Raw genomic sequence first — 22,113 nt, 5'->3', positions numbered from 1 at the left:
AACCACTTGGCCATGGGGCTGGCCCCATAGAGTGTATGATTTTGTATGTAACCTCTCTAGAGTCAATAGTTATTGAACGTGGTGTGTAAGAGGAACAGTGTAATATTATTTTGAACAGAGAGGATACTGTGGACAGAACCTAATGAAAGAGTATAATTTTGGTGTGAAGTTGGTAGAATCACTATAATGTAATGTGACTTAAATCTTGGTCATCATTTGTTATTTTGGTTCTTTTAAATATAACTGATATTTTATTATGAATGTATTATTTAGATTTACATATTGACAAATGGATCACAAAAATTCTAGCAATACTTTTCTATGTATGTATATATGTATGTAAATATATGTTTTACTTTTGGGGTTAGTAGTTCTTTTCCCCTCGTAGAATTTCTTTTAGAGTACTCCAGCACGTCAGCACTAAAGTGCTTCTTCCCTTACCACCATAGTGCCATCATACTGTATTATTAACTGAGCTGTAGCAGGCCATAATGTTCATTTAAAAGCATTTATTAAGTGAACGAGGTAAAAATGTGGTTTTCTTCTCTTACTTGGAGTTTGTGTAACAGCGTAAGAGAAACACAAACACTTTCAACTACATACTGCAATATCCATTTCAAGTGATTTATGAGAGAATTGCCCATATTCAGCTTTTGCATGGGCAAATTTTGCTTTCCACTTCTTTTTGACGTTACCCTCTGGTCAGCTTTCTTAGTAGCTTGAACTCGACATCACCATCTCTGCTTATATTGAATCTTAAGGGACCTGAAAGAGATGGCATTTTGACCCTGAGCTCTTTAATTTTCTCTAGTATTCCCAGGAAAGCTGTGAGTCCTCGAACAGTAGGTTTAAGGAAGGAGAGGGAGAGAAGAATGTGCATTTGTTTCTTATGCTGGCCTTGTGCATTATTATGAAAAGTTGCAGTTAGTTCCCGGCATGCAGTAGGAAATAGAGAGTGCTTAGAGGGGAAATGGGATAGGGAAATATAATTAATTTCCCTGTCGTGATTTTGTGGCTTGGTTTCACTTTTTAACAAAGTATTGTAAATTCCAAAAACGCTAAAACCGAACTAAATCAAAATATATGTAATATAGCAACACATTGTCAAGCTAAATAGAATTCTGAAAAATCATGTACTATTTGGAATCATTAGCACCACTCCCCACCCCCCAGCTGCTGTAGACGAGGTAACTGAAATGGATAGTAGATGTAGTATGGGCCTGTGTAGGTCTCCTTTTTATAAATTAATTTTCCAAACAGTATGAAAGGGCTTGGCTGCTTTAAGAAGGATGTGGACACCCCTGCACTCACTGCATTTACTGCCATTTCCAAGTCTGGTTGCTGAGCTCTGCTTATCTGAGAGTCGAAGTATCCTCAGATCGTGAGGAGATGAACATTATACGTGAGTAGATAACAGCGAACTAAGAAAAATGAGCATGGCTAACATTAGTGTTAAAATCAAACAAAAGTCAAGGTGATGTGGACCCATATTTATCACTTACACAACCGTTATTGTGTTGTGTGCTATTTAGTAAGAGGGAGTAAGCAGTAGATAACTGTGATTATTATAAATTTTATACAACCAATCTTGAAAAATGACTTTGAGACCCTTGTGAAGACCCCTAAATCTATAGAGATGGCCAGATCTCTTTGTTCTGATGCATAGGCCTGCTGTCCAGGTATGAGTGACACTGGATGACAGGTGCCTCTGCCAAGGATATTGGGAACCAGGACTGAGGTCCCAACTTTCATCAGACTTAAGAAAGAGCAGCTCTCTCTCCCACAGTGAAGTTGCCTCCTTCCATTGAAGAGCGAATAGTGCGCAAAGTAAAGATCAGGCTGTGAAACGAAGTGGTAGGAGGGAAGGAGTGAGGCAGGGGGCCCAGCAGGGTGCAGCCCGGAGCTGAGGACCACTAGTGCTCCTCCTTATCTGCTCCTGTGGGGATGCTCTCCCAGGAGGGAGCTGAGGGGTGTGAGGTAAAGGAAGGCTCCCTATGCAGGCATTTCTGCAGGCACTCCATAAATTAGGAATGTGCTTGCTTAACCAGAAAATACCCTTAAAGGTCTGTAGAAGGAAGAATATCAATTATTCACTTCTAAGTGAGAATGTCCTTATTAGATTTTTTTGGACTCCTATCTAGCTGAGGGAGAGCATGGGACACTGGCACAGAGGATGTGATGGAGACTGTATTGAGGGGCTTTGGGCAACAAGGTAGAAAATGAGACCATTGGGACCCCAGGAGATGGACGGAAAAGGCACTGGGTCAGGAGGCACCAGGGGCATCAGAAAAATGGGATAAAAAAAGGAAGGTGGTAGGGAGTTGGGAGGAAGAGTATGGATGCAACCTGCGGGCCTCAACTCATGCAGTGCAAAGTCAAAGTGTGTGCAGGGCATTTCTGATGGGCTTTGTCTGCATATGGGCACACTGCTTGGTGGGAATTACTCTGGGAACTTAATTGCAAAGGAATCCACACCAGTCGAACTTTCGCGAGACAGATGAATGCTTCAGATGTCAGTTTCGTCATTTATACATAGTAAGAGCTGCACGTTCTGATGGATGAGCCTGCAACAAGGTCTTCCTTTAAATGGGAGACGATGTGTGTAAAGCTACTGGTGCACACCTGACAGTACATCCCTCTCCAAAGACCTTTTGCTTCTTGGTGTTCTGTGGTCTGTTGTTTCTTGCTGGCAACCCAGTCCTGCTCTCTGTATTTTCTTTACAATGCGTGCATTCTTATTTGATCCCACAATGCCCATGTTACTGATCCACTCTGAACTGTAGGTTTATTCCATCCAAGACACAAGGTCTAGCTTATTTAAGGCTACTATTGATCAAAGAATGTTTTTGGCCTTTATTATTTTTTGGATTAGCCTAATTTTTGGACATCCTGGGCTTTAGGGCAGAGTCAAAACTATGTGGTTATGAAGCCATAGCCTCCTGACCTCATCCTATTTTAATGACAAGAAAGCATCCATATGTGGTGCCATAATTTATTACTGGGGCTTTACAAGTCACTGTAAGGAGAGAAATCTATATAATGCTTCGCACTTTAAAGCCACATGGTATAAAATGAGTGTTGTTTCATATGCCCCAATCTATATTATATTCTATGCATTCTCGCTTACTAAAGAACACTCATGGTTCACAACTAAGAAAAATTGGATAGGAAAATCAGTATGTTTTATGATTAGCATAAACTTTTTAATGTAATTTAAGAAAAAATTATCAGTGCCAAAAATGATACTTCCAAGCTAACAGAAGATTCAGAATATAATGGATTACTAAAGTTCCCAAAAGACCTCACTGTCAGGTTGTCTCACTAGAATATGGTCCCTGATATCCTGAATTAACATTGTGTTCTATTTCAGTGGGATTGTGGTAGGGAGGATTACAAATAAAATAGATGTCACCGTCCATTAACAAAGGGTGGCATGATGGTTTATCCCGAAAATCCAGTTCTGAATGAGCTGCCACACTGAAAACAATCTGTGGAATACAGACCCAAGTTAAAGAAAGGCATAGCAGAAGTCCTCTGGTGCGTCCCTCAGTAAGCTCTGCGGCATTCGTACGACCCCCACGCTGTGCTCCCGTCTTCTTTTGCCCATGCAGAAGGGTCCTGAAGGGCAGAGGTGTCTGCCTCCTCGTCGGGGGAGAGGGACACCACCTTGGGCGGCAGGTCATTCGACATCGTCATGAAAGGAGTGAAGGGGTAGGGGGGCGGGGTGGGGTACCCTGGCGTGTGGTACAGATCCTCCAGCGCATGCAGCGAGTAGGACTGAGCCCCAGCTAGGGGGGCCCCCCAGCTAGAGCTCCTGTGCTGGGCGGAGCTCCCCAACTCCAGCTGGGAGAGGCAACTTGTGCTGGGCGGCAAGATCTGCAGGGCCTCGGCGGGGACGGGGTCTGGCTGGCTGAGACCATCGGGCACCGTCTGCTCCCACGAGTCCCTCTGACGAGAACGGAAAGGGCACTGGGGTTAGTCATTAGGTGATACTCTGATGGGGAGAGATTTCCTCCCCGACAGGGGGCGCTGCTGGACCAAGGCTTCCAGAGCCGACCTGGCGTCCTCGCTCTGCTCTCCGAAACCTCCTTCCCACGCAGCGTTCCCTCTGGTGACTGACAGCAGCAGCGGAGATTTGAGTTCCCTTCTTACTCTAGAATTAGATTCCCTATATATACGAAGATTCTTTTCCCCACAAAACAGCGTTAAATGAGTGAAGTGTGAGAATAATCAAATGAACATTTATAGAGCATTTTACCATTTACAACACACTATGTCTTGGGTTCTTTTTGAGCTGCACCATGCCGGGGTCCTAGACAGCCCTTTCCACAGCGCGGTAGTCAGTGCCGGCTGCTCCTGGAAGGCGTAGGTCTCTAAACCACAGAGTGAGTTTCTGGGTGGGCTAAGAAGACCACCCTGCCCTCCGGGAGCAAAGAGCTAGGAACCTCATAGGCTTGTAGCTGGAAAGATTGGGATTCCACTCATAGCTGTGCCACTTACTGCCTTCCTGACTCTGAGCACCTCACTTTGTTCATTTGTAAAATGGGACTTTAATAACTATATCTCAAGTCGTTGCAAGTATTAAATAAACAAAGACACATAAAAGTTCCTGGCATAGAGCAGGTACTCAATAATGCTAATCCCCACCCTCTTTCGTCTAAAATCCCATCTTGAGAGATTCATTCCTTTGTGGTTGAAGGCTTTACAGTTTTCTATAAGAAGGGTGTTAGTATTCTTCAGATCATTATGAACTCCTCTTTTTGAAGGATTGCGTGAGAACAAGGTTCTATAGGGTAGAAATATTGTGGCGGAGGGGAGGCACCGGACTGGGAGGGAAGGGAAGCCCCGGCCGGGCTTGCCCTGGGAGATTACAGCCTAGCTGTGCCTGAGATGTAACTCCAGGGCTCCTTTCCTTACGTGCTAGAGGAATGATGGGGGGACATTTGGCAAAATCAGTAAAGCATTAACAAAAAGGATAAAAATCCTGCCATATTAATCGTCTCGGCCTAAACCCTGGAATACATCCTTTTTGCTGTCGTAGTTGGCATGGATCTTCGAGGAAGGCTCCTGGAGCGTATCCTGGCAGAGCGGCCTGGTTTCATCCTGGTTGCCAAGTGCACGCACTGGCCAGACGCGCGTGACCTTACCTTACACGCGAAACGTGAAATATCTGTATACTCACCAGCACGAAGTGTGTGGGGTCGCTGGGGAACGGCGGCGGCAGGAGCGGCGGCAGGGGCGAGGGGCTGAACAGAGAGCCGGTGTTGGGGGTCAGGGCCGGGGGGCGGTGGTCTCCGTAGGGCTCCGTGAAGTAGGGATCCAGGAGGGCTGGGTGGCCCTGCCCTGCGGAGGCCTCGCAGGGAAAGGGCTTCGCCGCGCCCGAGGTGCAGACGTCATTTGCAAACTGCTTAGCGTTGTGGAAGTCTGAGTCAGATAGGAAAGATCTTCTGACCCCGTAGTAACCTGACATCACTGGTGAACCTGTTGCCAAATGAAAAACAAATGGGCAAAAATTTCCTCATGGGAAAGTCAAGGCGTCTCTTGTTGCAGCTGAGTTTCTCCACGTGTGAAATGGTGTTTCTAATGTATGCCCGACACCAAGGCTAATATTTCAATAGATAAATGTCTTGAAAAGCGTTAAATATTGTTGTATTATCTCTTTTAACTGGTCCAGCCCAAATAACTATTATGTTTCAAGTTCACTCTGCCTTTGGGGATGAGTTCGCTTTAGATGGTGCACTAACTGGTTGATCATTCACTCACTCAACATACATTTATTCTGTATCTTCTATGTGCCAGGCACTGCTAGGAAGGGGTTGGGCTTAAAGAGATAAGAATAAGAATCCCTTAGCATTTACATTTTATCGAATGAAGCATCTTTGTCACGGCTTCTGAGCTCTATCCCCATATACACAGGACCGTCAACAAGGGGCTGCTTCTGGGTGTGTTGTCTGAGATGCAATATTTCTAGGTAAGGTGATGCTGTAACCCCATGCTAAATCAGAGGCAGGTTGTACTTGTCTTCTAATTCTTTGTATACTGACCTTTAACCTGGTGTCTTGCACCCAGCAGGCATGGAGAAATGGCTTGCTTGCTTTGGGATGATATGGCTTTTGTGCAGTCAAATTAGAGGACCATACACAAAAAAAGTTTTCTGGCTTTGATGAGTCTCATGTTATTTGCTGCCCTCTTGTGGCCATACTGAGTCCCTCCCTCAGCTGCCCCGGGCACTGCAAGTTTGGGAAGAGAATGTCTGGCACAGAAAGTTTCCCTTGGTGAAAACAGGGGGGAAGAAGCTGAAACTGAGGAGTCTCATTTAAGGGAAGGCCAGCAAAATGATCCCAGAAGTGAAGGGATGTGTTTGCTAAAGACGGTCTGACGCCAGAGCTCAGGTGTAGCAGGAAACATGCTATCATTTAGTACATGTTCAGGGGCATAGACTCAAGGGCTGTAAAACTGATTGTTTCCAGCTGTCGTGGGTGTGGTCTAATTAGCTAAGACCTTCACCTTGAGGTCACAGGAGGCCTGAGCTGGGAGGGAGATGCAGGTGCCTGTCTTTCTTACCTTCCCCCAACCACAGTGGACTGCTTCTGAGCTTTGTCCCTGTCCACCTTGCCCACTCTTCCTCAGGGAGAGGAGACAGACTCATCAAGACCCTCCTCCTTTGGTATCATGGCTCAGTCATACATTTCTCTGCATACACAGCACCCTGGTGTTCGCCATGTGAAGTGGCACTTCAGATTATGCTCATATTCTCTCACCTGAGTTACAACCCTCTTTCCAATTGACCTGCAAGCTCCATGGGGGCAGAACTTATGTCTCACACATTTTCTGTAAACCCAGGAGTATAACACTGTGTTCAACAATTATACGTAAATTTATTCATTCATTCAGAGGAAATCAAAATTCCTTGTAGAAACTTACAGCACCATTCTGCTCACTCCACTTTCGTCCTAAATTCTATGGCCCCAAATTTCTAATCTGTTCATGAATTTGAAAGCAGCATTGGGGGTTTCATCATAAGCATACTTCCTTGGAAAGAAATTTGTGCAAGTGAAAATTAATATCAATAAATAAAGTTCTGTTTCACACTATGAATTTATCTCCACTGGAGTGGTTAAGGCTGAGAACAGAATGAAGAATCTGGAAACTAGCTGTCTAGGGTCTCATGTCTATATTTCCAATTTCCAAATAAAAACAATCACAAAGAAAAACCTCTTTGCTCTCTTAAGCATATATCTTTCTCCGTGAAAAGGAAGAATAATTCTAGAAGGTCAGAGAAGCTGCAGAAATTTTCTTCTATAGAAGGGAGCAGACACAACCGGATTCCAGTGACTGTAAATGTGATTGGGAAACACAACTCGGAGACATTCAGATATGTGAGATCTTCTACTGCTTTTATTCCTTTCCCTTATCCAGCTCTGAAGGCGACTAAAACTACTGAGAAAGCCTATGCCACTTCTGAGTTTGAGATCTGGAAGGAGTGTGTGTGTGTGTGCATGCGAGTGTGTGCACAGATCTGGGCGTGCGTAACCCTATTATTAAGAACTCCCTTTTCCATCCTCACAGGAGTCTTTTACGAGACGTAGGTACTGAAATGAATATAAAATGCTGAACTAAGTGCCTGACCTATAGAGAGCACCCAATAAATGGCTGTTCCTCCATCTGTCTGCAGGCCTCTCTCTTTCTGTCCTAAAGCAGATGCATAATCTGTTGGATCATGGTGCCAGAAAATTTCAGACATTTTTAGATTGTATCAAGGGCCTATTGCTGTTTGCTATTGCTTTTGCCCAATAAACTTCCGCTAGGCAAGGGATTAAAAGGCTGCCTTCAAGACAGAATGAATTTTAAATTCAGGGATGACTGAATGAGGTCTGTCTTCACTGATTTTGTATTTAAAAAATAACTATTTTAAAGCAGCAAAATTTTGAAAGTGTTGTAAAGTGGTTGTAAAAGAGTGGAAGCCCAAATGCCCGATTTAAACTCACAAAGGAATGAATGACTTGCTCTTTGAACTGAAGAACTCACCTGGCATCTGGACGAATGGTGACGGAGAGGAACTGACGCTGCCCTGGAAGGCAAAGAGAGCAAGTGTTTTCTTCTTTAGTTGCAAGTTTGAATCTTAGAAAACAGTTTCGGAAGATATCTTACAAGCTTTATTTTCTGATACTAAGAACCACTATTTGAGGGGTTAGTTTGAGGGGGTTCACTGAGAGTAAGAATGAAAGTACAAGAGAGCAAAGTTTCACAAGGGACTGAGAGAAACCAAAGTTTTAGATTCTGGTAAATGTGCCAAAAAGTATGGACTAGATGAAATGGAATAATTTATCCTTTGTTTTTTGCTCTTTGCATTAATATCCTTCATCAAATATATATTAAGTGATTTATATGTATTCATACATGCATACATGTGCTTGGCGTTTGGCTTCAACATTGAATGGGCACTTTTTAACTGTCTATCTTCATGTAGAGGTGAAGCTCCACCAAGGGTAGGGACCTTGACTGTGACTTGTCCTCAGTGCCCGGAACAGAGCGTGGTTCATAGTAGACACAATAAAAATATGTGGAATAAAGATGCAGTTCTCAAAGAACTGTGGTGTAGTGAGCATGGGAGTTTGGGGAATTTTGTTGGTTGAATTATATCCCCCCAAAAGATATACTGAAGTCCTAACTCCTGGTATCTGTGCGCATGACCTTATTTGGAAATCGGATCTTTAAAGATGTAACTAGTTAAATTAAGATGTGGTCATACTGGATTAAGGTGGGCCCTAAATCCAATATGACTGGTGTCCTTAGAAGAGGAGAGACACCCAGAGACGCAGTCATGGGGAGAAGGCCATGTGAAGACAGAGGCTGAAATTTGAGTGATACAGCCTCAAGCTAAAGGACACCAAGGATTGCCAGCAGCCACCAGAAGCCAGGAAAAGGCAAAAAAGGATGCTCCCCTGGAGTCTTCAGAGGGAGCCCGGGTCTGTAGACACCTTGATTTTGGTTTTCTAGCCTTCAGATCTCTGAGGCAATAACTTTCTATTGTTTTAAGCTACCCCATTTGTAGTAATTTGTTATACAGCCCTAGGAAACGAATACAGGGAATGATGGACTGAGACAGACAATTCACTATAGTGTAAGAAGTGGCATGGCTGGGGAACAATGGGGTGAGGTGGGCACCTAAGCTGGCATCAGGCATGGGGTGGGGAACACATCCTGGAGGAGGTGATGCCAAAGCTGACCTTTGAAGGAAGGGGATCCAGGTGTGTAGAGTCTTAAAATATACAAATGCAAATTGTGGCTTCAAGATGACCAGGAACAAAGGTAAGTGGAAAATGACGCTGTTGTAAAAGTTGAGTCCTCAATATCCAGTTCTTTGGATCTGAGCTCTTAGCTCTGACCCTCAAGGTCCTATAGACTCTTAAGAGTTGGAAGAGATTTTATAGAGAGTCTCATTCAGCTATCTACTCAATGCTGAAATCCTCCCCATATTATTCATACTTGGCGCCTTTAGCCTCCAGTGTTGGAAAAATCAGCGCCATCTGAGAAAACTCATTTCTTCTCTTGGGACCGCTGACTCCTACAAAGTAGGCTGAAAAGAACCACTTTCTTAATTCTAATCTCTTTGGTCCATACAGAATAAGTTTAATCCTTCAGATATTTGAAGACAACCCTTCATTTCCCAAGTGCCTTAATCAGCTCGGGCTGCTATAAGAAATACCATAGACTAGGTGGCTTTAACAACAAACATTTCTTCTATTTCTGGTGGCTGGAAGTTTGAGATCAGGGTGCCAGTGTGGTTGGGTTCTTGGTGAGGACCCTCGTACTGCTTTGCAGATGGCTGACCTCTTACAATGTCTTCACGTGGCAGAAAGAGATCATCTGTTTCACATGTCTCTTCCTATAAGGACAGGAATTCCACTCATGAGGGCTCCACCCTCACGACCTAATCACCTCCCTGAGGCCCAGTCTCCAAATACCATCACATTAGAGATTGGGGCTTCAACATTTGAATTCTGGGAGGATACAAACTTGCAGTCCATAGCACCAAGCTGGAATTCTATCTTCTCCAGGTAAAACATCCTCCAACCACTCAGAAGCAGCATAGTATTTAAAGTGAAGACTCTGGAACCAGAGTGTCTCTGTTTGAATCTCAGCTCTGCCTGTTATTAGCTGTGTGATCTTGGGCACATGAAGATTTAATGGGATCATGTATGTCAAGCACTTAGAATGTTCCTGGGATAATCAGGATATAAATGTTAGCTATTATCACTCAGATGCATTTTTATGCCCTTTATTTTTATGGTATATTCTTCTAAACATGTTCTGATTTGTGTTTTCCAATTTAAGAAGTTAACACTTTTAAGTAGCAGAGGGGAACTCTGGGCATGCATGGTCAGAGGTGGGTGTAGATCGGGGTGCCCTAACGTCTTATTTGGGAAGGCAAGGAGGCAGTGATTTAACATAGAAGCACCTGTGTTTGGGCACATTTTCCCATATTGCCAGAGCCGATGTTATCAAGCATTTCCCTCTAGTTTCCAGCTCTGTCTGTCTGTCTAGGTCTTTCCTGGAATGCCTGTGCCACGGCCTACACCCTCTGGCTTCTGCCTCAGCCTCCCTGTGTGTATAAGTAGGGTGTGGCAGGGTGGTAGCTGTCCTGGGTGCTGCCTGGGGAGATGTCTCCCTGTTCTTCTCCTACCTTCTCTCCCTGCTCACTCCCCTTAAATTGCTCTGGCCAAGGCTGGGATCAGGAGGAAAGCTTCTGTGAGACATGGTACATGTGCCTAACGTGATAGTATTAGCACCCTGTTCTCTCAGTATCTGTCAGCCATTCGTTCATTGACTGGCATGGCTCTACCTCTGGCCTCTGCCCAAGGCCTGGATAAAGCTCAGTCTATGTAACACAGCCACTTCAGCTTTTGACATCTCTGCTGTAAATGCTTTCCTATCTTTCTCTTCTACCAGCAACAATCTCTAGAATCTTCTTATACTCCTTCTCTTTCTTCTAGTTAGGTTTAATTATTACCGAGGAATTGCCAGCATTGTCCCTCCCTCAACCCAATTTCAATACTTGAAGACTCTACAAAGGTTTCACAACTACGAGTGTAGTTGATTTTATTTATTATTTGATGAAAAGAACCTTCTTGTGTTCACTTCTTCTACGTAATTTTGCCCTCTACCTGCTGTGGAAATTGAACTCTCTACTGCCATTCTTTCCAGTTACCCATAAAATTTTACCTTGCATTTTTAACAGACTACAAACAATATCCTAAAACTCCCACTGACAGCCAAGATCTTTAGAACGTTAACTCTTTCTACTCCTCTCCTAATTTACATGTGTATATTTGCTTGCATTTTAGCTTGTTTCTTTTTGTTAAACCTCCACAAATTAGACATCATAATTATTAGATTTATTTACATGTTCACAATTGCTTACTCTTCTTTTAGACTTTTTTTTCTAGATTCATTTTCCTTCTTCTAAACTAATCCTTTAGAAAATTCCTTTCGTGGAGGTGGCGTTGGTGGTAAACTGTTCTGGCTTTTATTTATCTGAAAATATCATTTCTCTTGCCCTTGTACTTGAAAGATAATATTGCTGGACTCACAACTGTAACTTTATGGGTATTCTTCTCTCAGCACTTTAAAGATGTCACGCCAGTCTTTGGCTTCCATGACCGCTATTAAGAAGTTTGCTATGAACCTTATAGTTATTCTTTGTGACATTCTTTCCTTCCTTTCTGACTGCTTTTTTTTTTTTTTTTTTTTTTAAAGATTTTATTTTTTCCTTTTTCTCCCCAAAGCTCCCCCGGTACATAGTTGTGTATTCTTCGTTGTGAGTTCTTCTAGTTGTGGCATGTGGGACGCTGCCTCAGCGTGGTCTGATGAGCAGTGCCATGTCCGCACCCAGGATTCGAACTAACGAAACACTGGGCCGCCTGCAGCGGAGTGCACGAACTTAACCACTCGGCCACGGGGCCAGCCCCCTGACTGCTTTTTGATATACTCCCTTTGTCTTTATGGTTCTTAAAGTTCATCTCATTTTGCCTAGAGGTAAATTTTTAAAATTTATCCTGCTTGGTATAAGATATGCTTCATGTGTCTGGGGATTTGTGTCTTTCATAAGTTCTGGAAAAGTTTCAACGATCCTCTCTTTAAAGATTGCTTTGTCTGGGGGCTGGCCCCGTGGCCGAGTGGTTAAGTTCGCGCGCTCTGCTGCAGGCGGCCCAGTGTTTCGTTGGTTCGAATCCTGGGCGCGGACATGGCACTGCTCATCAGACCACGCTGGGGCAGCGTCCCACATGCCACAACTAGAAGAACCGACAACGAAGAATACACAACTATGTACCGGGGGGCTTTGGGGAGAAAAAGGAAAAAATAAAATCTTTAAAAAAAAAAAAAAAAAAAAAAAAAAAGATTGCTTTGTCTGTATTATCTCTGTTCTCTCCTTCTGGGACTCTGTTCAGATGCATGTTAAACCTTTTACTTTTGTCCTCTATATCCCTTAACTTCATGTTATTTTCTTTATCTCCATGATTTTCTGTTCTATATTTTGGTATAGAATGGTATAGATTTCTTCAGATCTATATCCAGTTCACTAATTCTTTCTTCAACTGTAGTTAATTTGCTGTTTAACTCATACATTGAGTTATTTTATTATCAATAATTACTTATTTTTTCATTTCCATAAATTCCATTTGATTTTTACAAAACCTGCTTGGTAATTTTTGATAGCCTCTTGTTGAGTGTTCTTTATTTATTAAGTTATTGTATATTTGGTATTTGGTAATTTTAATATCTGGAAGTTCTGGAAACTTATTATTGCCTATTGTTTATGCTGACTTTCATTCATAGTGGTTTGCTTTTTTAAGCATTTGGTAATCTTTGATTGAAATTTATATCTGGTTAACCTTAAACTGTGAAAAGCTGGGGTCCTAATTTGAGGTTGCTTTCCTCCAGAAGATTTATGTTTATATTCTTAGGATCCAGCTCTCTTCCAGGTTCCCAGATTAATGGAGTCCCGGGTTCAGCCCCTCAACCTTGACAACATCTCAAGGATCAGTCTTCACACGTAAAGCTAATTTGAAGACCTGTCCTCAGGGGAGCCCACCTTTTTGGTGTGTTCACCTTCTCATCATTCAATGTCTTAATTTCTGCTCAAAACTTTCCCCAACCTCCCATGTCAACCCTCCCTCCCATCCCAGCTTTGGAGATTTTCCTTACTTCTTGCCAGCTCAACAACTCATTAAAATGTGTTTTATTCAGGCTCTGGTTTTGTTGTGGGTGAGATTTCCCCCCTCTCTGACCATCTAGTCTCCCTGAAACAGAAATGAATTCCTAAATATTGAAACTGGATGTAGATACCTTCCTGTTTCTTACACAGCACAAAATATGTTATTTTACCATCATTTCCAACATTTTCCAGCAGAGATTTAAATTATAATGGAAGTAATTCATAAGCATATACTCATAGTAATTTTATAAGCACACTGTTAGGCAAATGGCCAAATGTCTTAAATGTATTACCTCATTTAGTTCTCACAACCACCCCAGAAGACAAGCAATATTATTCTCATCTTAATAATGAGGAAACCGAAGCACAGAGAGAATAACCTAGGTTCCCCTGCAGGATGAGGTGGTGGTGGTGGTGGATGGGATCGAACAAGGACTTTTCTGATTTCAGAGCCTGTTTCTTAACTACCACACGTGATACTGCCTTCCAAGCATTTTAATAATTCAAAAACAAAAATAGGAAATCTTCATAATTAAAAAAAGAATTTTAGTATAAAAGAAATTTATGGACATCCAGAGAGATGATATAATTATATAAAAGCTCACAAGAGGATCAAGTTGGATTTATACTTCATATATCTCTCTCTATATATATCTGTAGTACTTCAAAATTTATTCTATATTTAGGGGGTCAGCTTTGTCGAGGTATAATTTAAAATTAATAAAATTCACAAATTTTAAGTATGCAATTTGGTGAATTTTGACAAACTCTTGTGACTCACTCACTATCATAGTCATGACATAAAACATTTCCATCAAATTGATTATTTTATAGCTATAATTAGTCCTGCCCCATGGCCTGGGAAATATTTGGATGGATAAATACGGAAAGGAACGATAGTGCACCACTTCAGTTCATCTCACAGCATGTAGAAGAGTTCTAAAGGGCCTGTGTTGGGACTGGGAAGGATTTCACTGGACAGATTTCAGAGCTGGTCCTTACTCCCCCAGCCCATTCCCAGATTTTATAGGTTAACAAAGAACAGCCTAAAAACATGAGCCTTCAGCATGAGTGCTAGTTGTTATTACAAATGTGAAGGGAAAACTCACATTCCTTTCTTCTTTGTTCAAGATATTATATTCACACAGTTGCCTCTCACCATACGAATCTTCCAGAAATAGTATTGAAATTAATATTGAAGCGCCCATAACTTTTGACCAAGCGAGATGGTATATAATTTTTATTTTGCATACTGCAAACAACAGGATCCTGCAATGCCAGGTAGCCAAATTTAGAGGTTTATATTTGAATGAAATTTGCCAGTCTGCAACTTCCTGTAGCTAACACAGCAGCCTCACAGCTGCCCCAAAGCCCCTCCATGAAAATGAGTTAATTTGAACTAATAGGTTACCAAGGTAGTAAAGCGATAAGATTAGAAGTTTCCCTTGGATACGTTTATCGTCATTTTTATGACCCTATAATATTTTTAGGGCCAACCTAGTTGAAGGAATATATTGAAATGTACTAAGGAGGAGATCAACTAGCGTTAAGATTTTTCATACAGCAGTATGAAATATATATATATATTTAATTCTGATGGTATAGTTTAGAAAGTATCTCTTTAAACTTAAAGATGTTGATACTAATGCTTAAATAATAATAATCATAGCCACTTGTGAATAGCTTGGATCCCTTTTCAAGGAATTCACAGTACTTTATATATTTAATTTCTCATTATCATAATATCTGTGTTTGGGAGAGGTGGTGCTGATGCTATTATACTGAACATTCTAAAACCATGTTTTAATATCTAAAATTTAGACCCATCATAGGTCGTATGATTTTCCTCCAACTTTGAGATGAATATTAAGTTAATGCCAGATGTAACCCAGTTAGCCTTTAAATGGGTACCTGTGTTAGGTCTGAATACCTTCTTCCTCCAGAAGGAAATGGGCATAGAGAATTAGATGGCTTAATTAATGTGATAAATATGCAGTAGAACTGGGGGCATTCTGATTGGTGAGAAATCTTATACAGTGCTAAACTATACCAAACCTGTTTTAATAAATCTTATTAGTTTTGCAAAGTTTGAAACGGGTTTTGATTTATGGCCCACTTATCTAAGTTACATAGTAATTTAATTGTAAATGAGAAAAATACTCCATAATAAATAGGAACTACAGCTACAAGCATCTACCACCTGCCAGGTGCTTTATATAATATTATCTTACTATAAAGTAGATATTATCACCTGAGGTTTAGAAAAGAGGAAACTGAACATCAGAGCAATTAAGTAATGTGCCCCAAATCACCCATGTCGTCAATTACAGAGCTAAGGTTTAAACCCAAACTCTGACTCCCAAATTTATGCTCCCTCAACCTCTCAAGGACATAACAAGCAAGTTCTCTGCACTAGCCCTTACACCAACAGCATATATTTACTGAGCTCCTCTGATGGGAAAGGCACAATGCTGAATGTTGCAGGCACTAGAAAGAATGCAATCAAAGGGCTTAGATTTGTATCTACTTAGGAACACAAGCCATTTGTGGTAAATTAAATCTGACCACAATTTCTTTGCAGCTCCTCCCATCAAGAAATGAAGTCTATTCCTCTCCCCCTTGAATTGGGGATGGTTTTGTCACTTGCTTGGACTAACAGAATGAGGCAGAAGTCATTGTGTGACCTTCAGAGTCTAGGCGTCAAGAGGATTTGCAGCTTTCACCTTTGCTTGCTTGAAATGCTGCCTTATGATTTCCTCTTCAGAAAGTCAGTCTAGCCTCCTTGTGGATGAGTGACCACGTGGATGAGAATCCAGGCACTCCTCCTGACAGCCAGCACCAACTGCCAGACATGTGAGGGAGCTATCTTGAACTTTCCAGCATGGCTGAACCTCCAGCTAAATGCAACTGCATAAGTGAGCCCTGGTGAAACTAGCAGAGGAACTTCCAGCCACCCACAGAATCGTGAGACTTAACAAATCATTACTATCAATTTCAAAGGTTCAGGTGGGTTCTTATGCAGCAATAAGTACCCAATACAGATCTACCCAGGAAAAAGTAGCTCATGGTACAGAACAGTATGTATCTGGCTTCCAGGTGCATGGTCCATGCTCTACATGCTCTGGAAGTCAGAAAAGGGGGAAATCAATGTGCTGAGGATTTGAATTGGGCTCTGAAGTATGAGAGGATGGAGAGAGGAGACAGGAAACTTCCAGGTGCAAGGAATTTTGTGAACAAAGCACAGAGGTGGGAAAGCACAGCTCTTCTTCAAGGAATAATAAGCAAGTGGGTTTGTTGAGAGCAGGAATTTCACCTAATTGATTAAATAAAAATGTATTGTGTGCCTACTATGCATCAGAATTGTGATAATTTCCAGAAATACAAAGATGAATAGGCATGGTCTTAGGCAGCGTACTCCCTAAGAAACTTAAGGAGTGTCATAAAGAAGATAGTTGTTTAAATATATATGTAATGGGTGCAATAATAAAAACAAGGATTGAGAAGACGAGCATTTCATGAATACCTACTTCATGCCAAACTCTGTGTCAGGCACTTTACATGTATTAGTATGTGTTTCATTGTTTTTAGTAACAACTAACATTTGTGTGCTTTATGTACTCCGCACTGTGCTACACGATTTACATGCATTATCTCATTAAATCTTCACCATTAACCAATGAAATAGATGCTGTAAGTACTATCTCTAGATTATAGATTGTAAAACTAATAGGCAGTGTGAAGGACTTGTCCAAGGTCACAAAGCTAGTAAGTGACATAGGCTGGATTCTGACATAGATCTAGTCTAACCATGGTTTAGAGCAGGTAGGTGGGAGGTGTGGGTGAGTGGTGGAGGTGAGTTGCTGTCTTAGGGGAAGGTGACTGAACATGTCACACTACAGGTGATATATGGGTCCAGTTTTGAAGGATGAAAGGCAATCAGGGAGCAGATAGGACAAGGGGTGTTGTTGTTGGGGAGCAAATCCAAGGCTTAAATGTGTGGACAGCATGTGAGACATGAAATGTGTGCAGACAGGAAAGCTGAAGAGGAGCTGGAGGAGGGCACAGGAGCCAGGCTATGAAGGATTTTTTTGAGCCATGCTAAGGAGCTTGGACTTTGTCCGCTAGCAGGCAATGGTCCTTTAGAAGTTTCTCAGCAGTGTAGATATGATGATGGTGGCATTTGAGGAAATTTAACCTTGTGCTGAAAATGATGGGTTGGAAATGGTTGAGTGTACGGGCTACAGTATTGAGCTGAGTTCAGTGATGGGGGTCTGATGGGTTCTCAGTAGGGGCGAAGTTTCAGGAGGCCAGCAGGTGACACTTGTATCCACTTCCACTTGGCTCTGTTTTAGAGCCCAGCAAGGGCTGGTACTCGCCCTGCAGGTGCTGAGGGCTGCTGGCCACCTGTGCCAGTTGTACCAATTCTCAGGGCTCTTTCTCTCTTTTCTTCTTTTTCATCAACTTCCCTTCTGATACGTCTTTACAAGTGTATACAAAGAGGGGGCTGGCACATCCCCCTCATACTGCCCTATTTGCAAAGAAAAAATCCCTACATTCTTAAATGATTTATTACTACATTGCATAGGTCCAATCCTAAGGCCAATAAGAATTTCTGAGGAAGGAATATTGTAACATATTTCCTTAAGAACATTTGTCTTGTGTCTACAAAGCCTAGATTATAGAGGATTTATCTCACAAAGAAAGAGCTCATCTGGTTTTGAGCTCCTTGTTTCCATTATTACCAGCCTTGAGTGACAGTAGGTACTAAGTAATTGACATAGAATGGAGACATAAAAGGATTAAGTGATTTGCTTAAGGCCTTCAAATGTATAGAGGTCAAATGAAGACTAAAAGATGTGTTTAAATTCTCTCTTGGGGGAAGGGAATTTACCATGAATATGTTAATTTATAACAGTGCATATAAATATCTAACATAGATTTTTATGTTGAACATAGATTTTTATGTTAAACATAGACATTAAATGCTAAGCATAATGTTTAAAAAGATGTTCCTTAACTTGTTGGTGCAACAACTTAATTTCTTTCTGCTAAAATGTCAGCAAATTTCTGGAAGATTGTATGTGAAACTCAGTGTGGAGACCCCTGAAAATTAGAAGGAGAGGATGAGGGGACAGGGGAGATAAGCAGACTACTTTTTACTTTATACTCTTTTATTCTGTTTGAAATTTTACATGTATTAATTTGTAATTAAAACGGCTAGTTAATAAAAGTTAAAAAATAGAATTTAGGAATTTAAAAAAAAACTATGACTCCATGTGTCTTAAATTTCTGTTATATGAACTATTTTGTGTCCTTTGGAAAGTTTGTACTGTTACAGAATTTCAGTTTTCTAACAGTTTCTTGAAATTTTACTGTAAAAACTCTCTTACTTGGCACAAAATTATGTCCAGGCTGTCTCTGGGAGAAAGTGATTTCTGTTGCCTACATTACAAAGCGAAACCCATTTTTTACCCCTGGGTCTTGGTGTGCTTTTGAAATGCTATTTGTGTTTATGTAGCTAAGTTAGAGCAACAGGAGCCACTGGGACACACGTTGATAAATCGCCCTGCACACTTTGGCCGGAACAGATCTGCAGAACTTCAGCTCTGCCAGATGGGCTTGCGATGGCTGTTTTTGCTGCAAAATCTGATTATTTTTGCAAGCTGTGTGAAAGAATTCACCACCAGGAAATATTTTAAGTTTCATGACATTTGAAAAAAACTACATAACCAACAGAACAGCTGAAAAAATAAGTTGCTTGCAAAAGGTTCACCTTTGTTATTATTATCTTTAAAAATTTCTGCAATTGTGAAGGAGCAGGTGGTTGGGTGGGGAACATGGAAAGCCCTGGAAATGTGGTTTAGTTCTCTAAACAGAGCAGGACAGTGGGCTAATTAAGTCAGACAATGAACCATTTTCAACGCCCTGGATAAAATGAATGCCAAAGATATAATATGTACCTCTGTATTCAAACATCGGCATTTTGAGTGTACAAGGCATTGCCTACTCAGAAAATGTTTTTTTTCTTTTTAAATTCTTTCTGGGCTCATGAAGCGGGTTAGTTGGCAAAGTTAACAAGCAATATGCAAAGCACTGTGCTATGAGAGTGAGCAAAATGTGTAGGGGACGTCACTCCCGGGGCAGACACTGATTTCCTTTATCAATAATCTCTCCAACGTTGCAAATAAACTGATCCTTCTGCTGGCAATTCAGAAAAAAGTAGCAAGGGCAAATGAGATGTACTTATTAAAGAAAACTTACAGTTTTCCTAAGAGATTTAGTAATCAAACACGAAGAAAATAGGTATTTCTAAAAAATAAGAAAGAAAAATAATGTAAGAAAAATAAAACACTAGCAAAGCAGGAAGACACACATTGGGCCATCTGAGGATCATTTTCTGTGCCCAGGAAAGCGTAAAAATCTTACTAAAGCCAGAACACATTGTAGGATGGGTTCAGTTTATGAGAGTTGAAGAGACGAAAAATAAATTTTATGGTAAATTTGAAGAAATCGGAGAAGGGCAGGAGTCTGTCTTGTTATAGCAGTGCTACAGACTTTTTTGCACTCATGTGTCTTCAGAGCTTGGGGTGCCTCTGTCCAAAGCTTGTCTTTCGTCTAACTACAGATTCAATATAACATACATGTGCTTTGCTCTTAGATTTGTTAATACAGTGATAGCTGCAATGGCCATACGTAAATCCAAGAAAGAATTTGTGTATGGCCAGCTCTCTAAATTTAGGGCCCAGGTAATTCGTTTGTAGTCTTATTTCCATTCTACTTCTTTCTTCTTTTGATGTTTTTATTGTTGTTTAGGACTACCGTTAGAATACCCAAGAGAAGTAGCACAATATGTAAATTGTCTAAGTTTTAGCACGTTTTGGAGGTTATACCTTGATTAAAATTAGATTTTGATATCAGTGAAAGCTTCCATCTGCCTTGAGCATGAAAGACTAAAGCTTGGCTTCGACCTCGGAAATGAGTCCGTTGGTTGTCCCTCCTCCCCGTCTTTTCCTACGCTTTCATAAGAAGGTAGGAGGATCAGGAAGTTACCTTCCCCTTTCCTTAGTGGCTGGTATATTTATTAAGAATATGCATTTGATTCTTTATTATGTAAAACTCTGAGAGAACGCTGGGCACCATGGAGGTAGGGAGAGCATCTAAGAGGTAGGTCACCAGAGACAGCAGGTCAACTGAGCTGGTAAGCTCTACATTTCACTGGACTCAGGGATCTCTTCTAGCCTTCAGAAGGGAGCGGATATGGTCTCTGACTTCAGGTGGGAGAAATGGCATTCTACATCCAGTTCCAGGTGCCAGCCATAGGATACCAGCCTCTCAGATCAGCTCAGCAATATTCAGAAAAGAGATCACACTTCACCAAACGGCATAGCAGGAGAGTAAGCTTCATGCAAGAAGGAAAGGTCAGAGCGAAATGGATTGGGTGAGGTAGGTCCTAGAGATCTCTAGGAGAGCGGTAGAGAGGCTTCTATGAAGTCACGGTGGTATGTTTTGACTCTGGTGCAGGAAACGTTTCCTCATTTACAGAGAGAGCCAGGTGCCATGCGGGGCCCAAATGGGGAATGACAGAGAGGAACTATATTCTGGAACCAGGTTTTGGGACAGAACTAGAGTTAGGTTCTAGAAAGAAATTAAGAACTTCTTCTGTCTAGTTTCTTCTAAGATGTCTGGGTATCACAGGAAAGGCAGGTCCTGGCTCTGGACGTGGCATCGTCTGAGCAGTCTAGAGAATCTTTGCAGGGACAGGAAGGGAGACAAACTGTGATTTAAAGGAAGCAAAAGTCATGATGGTGATCCAACATCAGGTATGGAATGTGAAGGGTGAGAGGAACTCTGAGCAGAGGACCTGAAGCAGAGTGGTTATTCCAAAGCTAGTCCTTCCTTGGACCAGAAATGTAAATTTAAGAAGGCAATACGTTAGGTAAAATAAAGACCATGCAGTCCAACAAACCTGGGTCCAAATCTGAGCTCCACTGCTTTCCACCTGATTCTTAATTTCCTCATCTGAAAAATAGACATGAGTGGCACCCTCTTAAGGCTACTGTGCTTTTCAATAAATGAAACATATTTTGGAGTGGATAAATGAAAATAATTGTAAAGTCCCTATATCAGAGCCTAGTAGTAAATGATAGTTATCATTATTAACAATTTTTATTTGTCCCACAGAGAATTGAGGTGATAGAAGGGGACCCAGGCCTGGAAGTCACCTCTACTGTCCCACCCATGCCCATCTTTGACCAGATATTAAAGTCAGAATGTTTGCACTCCACATAATTGCTCTCGTGCTTTATGTGATTGTTCTGTTCTCTATTTCCCTTGCAAACTCAATTTGCAAAACTCTAGTTGAACTAGAGGAAAGGGGATGTATCTTTCTCAGAATAAAGAGGGAGTTCAACTTGGCCTTGGAGTTTGGGGGTAGGGGTACCTATGGGTGGAACATGTTCTGAGGTTGGGAGAAGCTATCGTCAGTAAGAGAAACAGCTGTACTCAGCGGGGAGGAGAAGACATGTTAAAAACTCTGAGTTCTGGTCCCCTCCCATCTGTACTACTCATAAGCTTATATGATCCTTTGTAATTGAGGAAATGTAGGCCTAAAAAGGTAACATTACTTGGTAGGTCAGTAAATTGGTAACAAATCCAGTCAAAATGTTGACTTATTTCCTTCTTCCTGCCATTTGAAGTTGGAGTTTTCATAAAACAATAGTCCGTGATGGGAAGTATAATATTTGGTTTGTTATCCAAGACTGGTTAAGTCTTTGGATATTTAGGACTGCAGAATGGGAGCAGTTGAATTTATCTTAATGAAATGCACTAAATTGGAGTTTCAACTCTAGCCATCTTGTCCTGTGGAATGGAGGAGGGTGGCATTGCTGAGTCAG

The 22,113-nt window shown here is 41.5% G+C and overlaps 1 protein-coding gene across 1 annotated transcript; it reads right to left on the bottom strand.

Annotated features, from left to right (window-relative positions):
• Window positions 1-2,796: 2,796 nt before the first annotated feature.
• Window positions 2,797-5,597, bottom strand: POU2AF2 (POU class 2 homeobox associating factor 2). Its single transcript, XM_023644769.2, has 2 exons — window positions 5,183-5,597; window positions 2,797-3,948 (listed from the first exon to the last, which is right to left on the bottom strand). Exons 1-2 carry the CDS (start codon window positions 5,468-5,470, stop codon window positions 3,547-3,549), a joined length of 690 nt encoding a protein of 229 aa, XP_023500537.1. The 5' UTR covers window positions 5,471-5,597; the 3' UTR covers window positions 2,797-3,546.
• Window positions 5,598-22,113: the final 16,516 nt, after the last annotated feature.

This window comes from Equus caballus, chromosome 7 (assembly GCF_041296265.1).
Source record: "Equus caballus isolate H_3958 breed thoroughbred chromosome 7, TB-T2T, whole genome shotgun sequence".
Taxonomy (NCBI): Eukaryota; Metazoa; Chordata; class Mammalia; order Perissodactyla; family Equidae; genus Equus; species Equus caballus.
This window is presented reverse-complemented; position numbering and strand designations above follow the sequence as displayed.

Coding starts and splice junctions, on each gene's coding strand:
- POU2AF2 (XM_023644769.2), bottom strand. CDS start 5,470: ATGTCAGGTTACTACGGGGTCAGAAGATCTTTCCTATCTGACTCAGAC. Junction 3,949..5,182: donor ACCCCACACACTTCGTGCTG/GTGAGTATACAG, acceptor CGTTCTCGTCAG/AGGGACTCGTGGGAGCAGAC.